The 10829-nt window shown below is 43.1% G+C and overlaps 1 protein-coding gene across 1 annotated transcript; it reads right to left on the minus strand.

The window, feature by feature from the left end:
• Positions 1–4207: 4207 nt before the first annotated feature.
• Positions 4208–10068, minus strand: LOC149177014 (uncharacterized). The gene is made up of 3 exons (XM_089421641.1): positions 8652–10068; positions 8336–8397; positions 4208–8206 (listed from the first exon to the last, which is right to left on the minus strand). Exons 1-3 carry the CDS (start codon positions 10066–10068, stop codon positions 4208–4210), a joined length of 5478 nt encoding a protein of 1825 aa, XP_089277767.1.
• Positions 10069–10829: the final 761 nt, after the last annotated feature.

A 10829-nucleotide genomic window follows, 5' to 3' on the forward strand; every position in this document is an offset into this window, starting at 1 on the left:
GAATTCTTCGGCATCCTCATGATCAGATGAATCAAACATAAGGGTAGATGAAAAGTGAACGAAATCATCCTCTGTGTTTCCAGAAGAGATAGATGAAGGATCAAGTGGATCTTCAATGAATAAATTATCCTCTTTTTTTTCGGATGATGGACTAACATCCAGTGAGTCCTACGAGTGATCAACAATGGGTGCATCTGTGGATGAAGACACACATGCAAAATCATGGATGGCAGGTTCACCAAAGAGGCTAGGAAAGAATGGAGGGGGCTCGGATGGAAGGGAGTCATCCTTCGCCGAGTGTTGATGTCCAAACTCCCACTCATACTCTTCATGAATGACAATGCATGTTGGTTGTGCAACACCAACTCCGTTAGTGGGTTGTTCCTCGTTCACAACAAGTGAAGAGTCTGGAATGGATGAACACAAGACAACATCATCTGGAGGAACACCTAAGTGTGAAGACGAAGGTCAAAGAAAAGAACACACATGGGAACTCGAAGGAATCACAACCAAATCTGCGTGAAAATGGAGTGGAGTGATGTTGGGAGAGTGTGAAGGATGAACAGGTGTGAAAACATGATCCTCAACATCACTGGGCGATGGTGGAACTATTGAATGAGAGGGAGGCAGATAGTCTGTTGAGACAGTTCCTGCTCCCACATGAGATTGCGCAGTTCCATCAACGAAGAAGGTTGAGCGAGGCTTGACATCAATATTTCTCTTGGGAAGGCATATTTCTTAAGACAATACTCAAACCGGTCCCAAAGATAAGCGAACTTGATTTGGCACCTCGGAGCTCGAAATTGTAAGTCATGGAAGCGCTGCCAAAAATCAATAATGGATTCATGCGGAGCCCTCTGTTGTTGTAATAGTTTCCTGTCAAGATGGTTTGGATCAAAATGATAGAATGTGTCTTCAATAAGATCACAAAAGTGCTCAAATGAGTGCACAGTGTCAACCAGTAGGATGAGCACCCAACAAAACGAAGATTTGAGAAGTGTGAATGCAAGTAGGAAACTGCCCTGTTTGTTAGTAAACCCATCTTCCTCGTGAATCATGAAAAGAAAGTTATGTAAGTGCTCAGGCCAAGCCACTTTGCCTTCACCATCATATGTGTGAGTGGACAAGAGATCAAACAACTTCCCCGAGATGGAGAAATCTTCACGATTTGAGAAACACCTCGGGGGAAGAAGAATGCAAGACTCCATGGAAGATATGCAAAGGTTCAAAACAGGATGAGAGGACTCTGCTTGTCATCAGGCCCTCCTTCTAGTTCCAGAAATATTGACGGTACTAGGCCCGCCAACATGTCAAGGGGATATTAAGAAGTCCCAATTAGACCTCAGTTTGTTTGGAGTAGGAGTCCTAGTAGTGGGTCGTAAGGTAATGCCTTGACTGTGGTGTCGCACAGAGGAAAGTAGAATAACTCTATCAGTAGTAAGGGTGTGACTGATGTAGTGAGTCAACGAAGGTGTATGAGAGGTTCCAACACTTTGAAAGGGGAAGGAGGTGAAGGTGAGTTCCAGGTTGAAAGGGATCAGTCCCAACTCGGCTAACAAAACCACTCATCGCTGCGGTTCCTCAGGAAAGGAAAAAAACAACCAAGTGAAAGCATATGATCGGCCAAAGAGATGGCAATGATGGAACAAAATAACCAAGGCTCATCTAGCAAAATTTAGTGGATAAACACAACAATCACGAGATGTAAATTGTGTATGGGTTCATTTTTACACAAGCTTGAACCATGGAGAACTCTGCTTGGATTCAGTTTCATGTTTACACAAGCTTGAAACGAAAAACTATGCTTGTTATATGTTCGCATGCCCCCAACATAATGATGCAAATCGAGGTACATGCCCCCCATGCTTCATTGCATTCAACGAGGTGGATGGAATGAAGGTTCACTTTCGAGATCTTGGAAAGACTCGACTTAGATTTTACGAGATCTTAATCAAAGACTCGATTTGGAAAAGGGAGTTGTTTCATTTTTTAATGAGGTTGACACAGTAAAAGAACTATCCTCATAACCCTATTTTATTTTTTAACGAGGTTGACACAAGATCAAGAACTTTCCTCAACACTCCTTATTTCATTTTTTAACGAGCTTGACACAAGACAAGGAACTATGCTCCACACCCCTTGTTTCATTTTTTAACGAGGTTGACACAATATCAAACTATCCTCGAGACTCCCTGTTTCATTTGTTAACGAGCTTGACACAAGACAAGGAACTATGCTCCATGACCCTTGTTTTATTTTTTAACGAGGTTGACACAAGATCAAACTATCCTTGAGACTCCCATTCATGGGCTTCTGGGGAACATGGCTCCCAAGAGATCTTCGCGAGATGGAAGAAATATGCTCCGGGAGGAACACATGTCATGAGACACAAATGATAGATCGGGTTCCAATGCCCACAATACATGATGTACGAGACCATCTGCATGATCATCAGCAGAGGCAGAGATGGAACGAGTAGCCACATAATTGACTTGTGGCTGGGAAGGCACTTCTTGCAAGCAAGAACCGATAGGGGATGACGGCTGCACAGGAGGCACCGAGGGACTAAAGAACGATAATTGATCGATGGTCGCCATTCTTCCATCGTGTGGAAAACAAACCACACGGAAAAGTGAAGAGACAAGGGCCCCCATGGCATAAACATAGTCACGGCCAAGGAGAAGACTAAAATCTAAAGCACCTTGGACAACCATCATGTCAAGTTCAATCCTCTGTAGGATGTGAAAGGAAGTTTCATAATGCTAAGAGCGAAAAAGAGGGGAAGGAAGAAACTAATAATTTCAGAAATTTTAGCTTTCTATCCGTACCTTGATTTGTTCTAATAAAATAAATATTAATTGTTTGACGGCATCCAAGGAGATATCTAGTAATAATAATAATAATATTTTTTTTTTTTCTCGGTAAAAGCTAATTCTATTAAGAAAGTGAAAAATATGTACAGAACCGTTACAACCTTAGAGGAGGCCTAAGCCAGTCCTCAGCCAGAAAAACATGGGTTTTACAATATAGCCCTTCAGTCAAAATTACAATGTGGTCCTGCAGACTAGATGTAGCATACTTATAATTTTCTTGACCTACATTGACAACCAGTACAAAAAAACCTCCGATATAAACATAATCAGATGACAGAGTATACCAGTCATTAACCTTTAACTTCCAACCCAAGACCTTAAGAGCAAAAAAACAAAATCATAAGAGCAAGAGAGCCTCCCGGCCAGAAGTTACTGTGCTGAACCGGCATGATTCGGCGACGGTGGCGTTTCCTCCTTTTCCGGACTGGGCGATGCTAGCCAGGTAACATAGCCATCTTCATCCAGAACTGGCTCGCCATTGGGATGAGTAACCAGGTGCAGGACTCCGGAATATCTGTGAGAGGGACCACAAGGTATAGCATCTTCCTGAGCTGGAGTTGAATTCTGAATCTGTTCCTGAACCAGGGCACTTTCCTGAGCTGGATTCGGAGGCTGAGTTTGTTCAGGAGCCGGAGGGTCTTCTTGCTGACGGTCCGCACGATAAACACGCCCGGACAGATCCCCGAGCAAGATACTGTCATCTTGAGAAGGATCATTATCAGAAGGAACCGAGCTGGAGGAATTACCTTCCTCTTCTGAAACAGAAACAGTGAAATTGATTGTAACAATAGGCCTGTTGACCTCACTCTGGAAAGAGAAACTTGATGTCTGAAACGAACTGTTCGGACGAGCCCTCTCAGGTTCCAGCGACAGAGAGGAAGGCGGAATAGAAGAAATAGGATCAACAATCGGAGGTGCAGGACGAGCTCGACCACCCCTGTTACCAAAATTGCTGCCCCTCCGAGGGATACCACGTCTACGCATCTTGTTTGCGAGCGCAGAGAGCCGCTGAAGGCAAATGGAAGGCAAATGACCCGGAACAGAGTGAGCTCTGTAAACCTCAGGATATCTCCCGCGCCAAACCCACATAATAATGCTCCAAGACGGAAGCGGCTTGGCCTTATAGAACTCTGATGCATTAATGCCGTAACCCGGTTTCAATCCCCAGAACCAAAGCGCGGTCATGGTTGCCATGCGTGAAATAAATTCAAACCAGTTTCGAGACTGCCTCAGCGTAAATGCTTTCACCTTGAGCCTATAAATCCTACCTGCATCCTGTACCATGCAGTACGCCATGATGCCAGCCATGAAGCCAGCTGTCGGAGCGGTGAGGCTTAACATTGATAACTGGAGGGAGCACCCGCATCCGGGTGGGTTCTCTTGATCTGAGCTTTGTCACTAATGACAATCTCCTGGATTTTGACTATCTGATCCTCTGAATCAAGGCTAGAGATAGGACCTTCAAAGTAACCGTTTTTGGCTTCCACTCCAAGGTTGGCAAGAAGGTCAGCAAGCTTATTGCCTTCCCTCCTGATGTGTTTGCAAGAAATTGCTTGATGCTGAACCAACCAATTGTAGATTAACTCTAACCTTTGAGCCATTCGCCAACTTTTGCTTACTTTGTGAGCGGGAGAACCGTGCAGCAGTTTAATGAGCATTCTGATTATGATTTGCGAATCCCCTTCAACAATGAGAGGAAAGAAACCATTCCTTTGGGCTAGTTTAAGACCTCTCCATAAACCCTCCAATTCTGCTGAATTATTTGTGTCCCATCCGATCGATCCCATGAAGATACAGTGAGGATTGCCATAGTGATCCCTGAAAACTCCTCCATATCCCGCCTTTCCTGGATTTCCTTTAGATGCTCCATCAAAGTTGAGCTGGAACATATTAATGGGAGGCGGACTCCAGGTGTTTAGCTCTGGTCCCTGCATTATGTGGTTTTTTGTCCCTGCGACCATTTGATTTATCTGAATCCCCCAGTTGTCCCATATTGTTTTTTCCTGAGGTGTAGTGGGGAGGTCTTCTGTGTGCCACTCTCTAATAGAAAGAGTTTCCATTAGATTCTGATGAAATTTGATCCAGAGTTGCTCTAGAGACAAAGATTGATTTTTGAAAATTCTTCTGTTACGCTCTTTCCATATATTCCACATTAATAGTCCTGGTATTAGATGCCAGAGAGCATTAAGGAAGTTGCTTTGAAAAGGCGGTTGATCCCATTTGCACATAGTCGCTTTAATGTCTCCCTGTACTCTGCCCTCTTTTTGACAGCGAAAAGCTGCCTTCTCCCAGAGTTTTTTACCGATTTGGCAGGTCTGCATCAGATGTATGGCAGTTTCCTCCTCCTTCATACACATTAGGCATATAGATGGTCCTGAGAAACCTCTTCTTCTAAGATTATCCCAGGTTAGGATTCGATTATGACAAAGAAGCCATAAGAATGTAGAGACTTTCGGCCAGTTAGATGAGCGCCAGATTACCTCCCAAATTTTATCTTTATTGAGCCGATCTTGGATGATGATTTTGTATGCTTCCTTTGTGGTAAAGATTCCTTTCTCTTCATATCCCCACCTGAGGATGTCCATACCTTCTGAGGTAGTGACTTGCCTCTTTTGAAGTTCTGTATTAAGGTAATGCTTCGTTTGCTCAGAGCAGTTAGTTAAAAATTGAGTTGCATCTTGCCATTGCCTATGCTCTTGAGTGGTACCTGTCTTCCAGAACTGTCTGACTGTGTCATGTTGATTCATTTCTCGTTCTGGAATTTGATGATCTTGTAGAATGTCTCTTAGCCTTGGTAATTGTTGCCATGAATCCTCCCAGAATCGCGCAGTGGTTCCGTTTTTGATTTCCCAAAAACTGTGTTCTTGTATGAGGCTCCTTTGTTGTATGGCTGAATTCCAAAATACCGAACCCGTGCTTAGCTCAGTCATTCTTATTCTTTCTTCCATAGGACAATTGCTTGTGTATTTGGCTGTCCAAAGAGAGGCCCATGGAGTGCTGGGATGAGCAAGCCATCTCCACCAGATCTTTGCTCCCATTGCTCTGTTACTGTGCTCAGGGTCCCTTAACCCAATACCTCCTGCTTTTTTGGGAAGACAGACTTTATCCCATTTCACTAACGCCCATTTTCGGTTTTGCCCCGAACTTCCCCATAGAAAATTGCGTTGCAGAGTCTTGATTTCTTTAAGAACCCATTTTGGGGCGGCTAGGATGGAGAAAAGATAGAGGGGCATGGATTGAAGGACCGCTTTGATAAGAACAATTCTACTAGCCATATTCAGAGCTCGATTAGTCCAAAGGGTAAGTCGAGCCTCAAGTTTTTCCAGGAGTTGCTTCCAGGAGGAGTGCTTAAGGGCAGAGGCCATTAAAGGGGCACCTAGATATTTGGAGGGCAGAGAGGCAGTAGTGAATCCCAAGATTCGTTCAATAGATCTCTGTGTGGGCACAGGGGTATTAAAGAAAAAGATTTGGGATTTAACTCGATTTATGAGGGCTCCTGAAGCATCAGAAAAGGTTGTCAGGATAGATTTGAGGATACGAGCTTCTTGCACCGAAGGATGTCCATAAAGCATATTATCATCTACAAATTGCTGATGGGAATAGATGGGGGAGTTATTGAAAGAAAGACCTCGTAATTGCTGGGTAAGTCTGGCTGAAGTGATGTATCTACCTAAACCCTCTGCCATGATGACAAAAAGGAAGGGAGATAAGGGGTCACCTTGTCTTATGCCTCTGGAGGGCCGGTAAGTAGCTGAAGGAATGCCATTAATTAAGACAGAGAAGAAGACTGAAGATAGAAGGTTGAAAATCCATCTGACCCATGAGTGTGCAAAACCAAAAGCTAAAAGGATTTTTTGAATATAAGCCCAGCTAAGACTGTCAAACGCTTTGGATAAGTCTAGTTTGAGCAACATACCTGGTTTCTTGGTTTGCTTTAAGGAGTGAATTATCTCATGCGTTAGAATAATTCCATCTGTTATTTGACGACCTTCAACATAACCCGATTGCTCGGGCGATATAATCAGAGGGAGCAGCGGCTTTAATCTTGTTGCTATGACTTTAGAAATAATTTTGTATATGATATTACACAGCGCAATCGGTCTATATTTGTCTGGGGTGTTGGAATCTTCCCCTTTTGGAATTAAGGCTATGAAGGTAGCATTTAATCCAGGATACATCCATCTGAGTGCTCTAGATTCCTCTACTACCTGCCAGACTTCCTCCTTTATCAAGTCCCAGAACTTGTGAAAAAAATTTGATGTAAAACCATCCGGTCCTGGCGCCTTACCTTCCTTCAGATTCCGCACAGCTTCTTCAACTTCTTCTAAATTAATGGGTTTGAGGAGAAGACTATTGTGTTCCTCTGTTATTATCCTTGGTATGTTCTTGATTATCTTATTGATGGCCGACATTCTATTAAAATCGGGTTCCTGATGCGCCTTCTTAAAGTAATTCAGGAATTCCGCTTCAATGCCTTCATGTGTTTCAACTTTATTCCCCTGTTCATTTTTGATGTGAGAGATGTGATTGATCATTCTGCGCTGCACCGTAGTTTTATGAAAGAATTTAGTGTTCTTTTCTCCATTTTTTAGCCATCTGATCCTTGATTTCTGTCTCCATAATATTTCCTCCTGTTTAGCCCTTTCTATGATTTTAGATTCTAAGACTTGCTCCTGCTTGGTTAATTCCTCCGTGCGCCCTTCAGAGATGATGATTTGCTGGATTTTCTTCATTTCTGTATTGAGAGAAGCTTGTGCTGTGAAGATGTTACCAAATGTATTGTGATTCCATCTTTTGATTACCCCTTTAAGATGTTTAAGCTTTTGTTGAAACCTGGCCATCCTGGTGCCTTTAGAAGGATTGAAGTGGAGCCAAGTGGATCTTACTAGCCTCTCAAAGTCCGGGTGAGTAAACCAGAATTCTTCAAAACGAAAGGGATGTTTGATGTTGTTACCTGGCCTATTCCATTGCAGTTCGATGGGCCAATGATCTGAACCTAAGACAGGAAGTATGGATGCTGTGAATTCCCCGCCAAGGTGAACTGCATTGTCTGAGATGAGGAACCGGTCAAGACGCGATGCAATCTGCTGCTCTCCCTCTCTTTTATTACTCCATGTGAAGAGACCATTGCCTGTAGGGACATCCACCAGCCAGTTATATTGAATGAAGGTTTTTAGTAGATTACCCTCATTATTTGCTCTGTTTCTGCCTCCACGTTTTTCTTCTATGCTCGCTGTCATGTTGTAGTCACCTCCCACAATCCAAAGTGGATAAGGTCTGTCTGAGCTGAGGTCTGATAGTGTGTTCAGGATCTGAGCTTTTTGAGCTGTATCCTGAGGAAAATAAACATTTGTTATTAGCCCATGGGTATTAGAGCCTAAGAGGTGAAAGGTTGCCTGAATGAAGCTTTTATTAGCTTGAATATTATTTAGCTGTATGACTCGCGCATCCCAGAGGATTACGAGTCCTCCCGAAGCCCCCTGAGCATCAACAACTATTACATGTCCCCCTGGCCATGCTTTCACTGCTATTTTTTCCAAAAAATTTGAGCCACATTTCGTTTCCTGTAAGAAAAGAATGCTTGGTTTTTCTTGCATCAACATATTTTTTAATAATCTTCCTTTCCTAGGGCTATTGAGCCCCCTGATATTCCATGATATTAACTTCATTGAGAAATTTGGGGGTCATGATTAAAATACCTGGTCAGTTTGGCGTACCTCCCTGACTCCACTAAAATCTCTCCAATCTTGATAGTTCTTTCCAAAGTGGATTTCCTACCTCTTTTCTTATTGTCCTTTGTGATAAATTTTCCATCCCATGGACTTCCTATTTGGACACCTAGCGAATATTTCTTCTGTGCTCTGTGCAGAACTTCAACTAGGTTATCCACTTGCGTTTCTGGTATCTTTTCAAAGTTCCCTGTCTTGCATGCCTGTTCCAAGCCCAGAATATCCAGCTCCCCTATGTCTAAGGGTTCCGGATCTTCTTCCATAATTTGAGGTGCTTGTGAGAGATCCTCTCGCTCCTGTGAAGATTTCTCATGTGGCTGCGTGTATTCAACGTCCATACCTTGAGTATGCCATGGCAGGGTTTTTGCTGGGGTTATCAAGTTGTCTTGCTTTTGGATTTTCTTTCCTCCTTGTCTCGATGTCTCGCCTGGCTGTTCTTGATGGATCTCTTTGTCTTTCGCCTTTTCCTTCTCCTGTTCTTGCTCGTCATCCTTATCCAGTGCTTCGAAACTGTTGCTTGTTGTGGGTTTGGCTTTGTTGACTGGATTTGCTTTGGTGTTGCCTGTTGCTTTCTTGTTTCCTCTTCTGCGATTTGTAACCTTGGTGAATCCATCTGTAGTTTGATTGTCAGAGCTGTCTTGGGGAGAGGGTGCCTTGTTTTGAGGACAATCTCTATAGAGATGCCCTATCTCATGGCATTTCCTGCATCTGAAGGGCACATGTTCATAATCTATAACTTGTGTCCATTCAGAGTCCTCATGAAAGAAGCTTACCATGTCTGGCAGTGGTTGCTTGAGATCCATATAGACACAGATCCGAGCATAGGATGTGTATCTGCATAGCTTTGTTTCTTCTGCAATCTTGACAAACTCGCCAATAGCATTCCCTATTTCTTGCAGAGACTTTTCCTCCCAATATTCCCACGATAGTGAATAAAGCCTTATCCACACTGGCGCATAGGTCAGATCCTCCTTGTCTGGGTTAAATCTTTCAACCCAGCCTTTCAGGTATAATCCCACTGAATTAAAGAAATACGGACCCTGATCCAGAATCCTGTTGCGGTCCTCCAGGCAGTTGAAAACTGCAGTGAAGAAACCCTTGGCTCCTAGATGGAGCGAGATGTGCCCTTTAGGATGCCATTTCGTGTTGATCCAGCTTCTCAGCGCTCTCTCCGTCGGCCAGATTCCAATGAATTTACCGATTAGCACATGATCTCTCATGTACTGTATTCTGGCGTTGATGCGTTCGCTTGGGAAGTCCACCCTTGGTTTATGGACCGCCACAGGTTTGCAGGTTGATGAACTTGCCTTGCTTCTTTCATCTGCTTCTATGTCCTTGCCTTTCTTCTGTCTGTTATCGATGGCATTGCCGTTGCTGCCCTGTTCCTTCTCTTTGTCGACCGTAGACCGTTCTCTGTTGTCCGTATCGGGGGGAGGCTCTTGGCCCTCCCCCTGCGGGGTTTGCATTTTTCTTGTGCCTTATGGGCGCCTCTACTTGCTCGTTGGCTCAACAATCTCTGCCCTCTGTACGCAGAATGACAGTCCTACCGAGATCAGGTTTGCAGAAACCATAGGTCAGGTTGCAGCATCGCCCGACCTGCGTCCGTCCAAATCTGATCATAATATTAACTGTCATTCATTTTATCATTTTTCCACCAGTATATTTTCAATAATAATAATATTATTACTAGTATTATAATAATAATAATAACAATGGAAAGGTGGGGAAGGAAGAAACTAATAGTTTCATAAATTTGGACCTTTTACCCTAGCTTTATTTGTTCTTCAGATCCAACTAATATTTTGTAGATCCAACTTATGGTGAACCAGCAGCTTGAAAGCCAATTGCAAGTCATTCAGCCAACAATGATCTATAAACATGCCATAGTATTATGTCTCTGCATATTCACAATAGTGATTCCACTGTCATATTACTATTCACCACTTGGACAGAGCGATGACACAAGGGGTTTCTACATGTTGACCAACCATGTAAATTGGATCCTATAAATCAAAATTCTTGTTTTCTAGCCTTCCATTTCTGTAGATATCAATTGTGTAGTTGATGGCATACTTTTCATAAATAAATTTCCATGGCTATTATGGTTCAATTAAGAGCCAATCTCTTGCAGAGTTCAGAGTTGAATTCATCTGTAACTGCCTTTGATTTAGGAAGTGATCTAGAAAAAACTTCAATGCCTAACAAGACTGTGATAATCAAAACCATA

Source organism: Pinus tabuliformis, chromosome 4_1 (assembly GCF_031772625.1).
Source record: "Pinus tabuliformis cultivar Carrire ecotype Pingquan chromosome 4_1, CPIR1, whole genome shotgun sequence".
Taxonomy (NCBI): Eukaryota; Viridiplantae; Streptophyta; class Pinopsida; order Pinales; family Pinaceae; genus Pinus; species Pinus tabuliformis.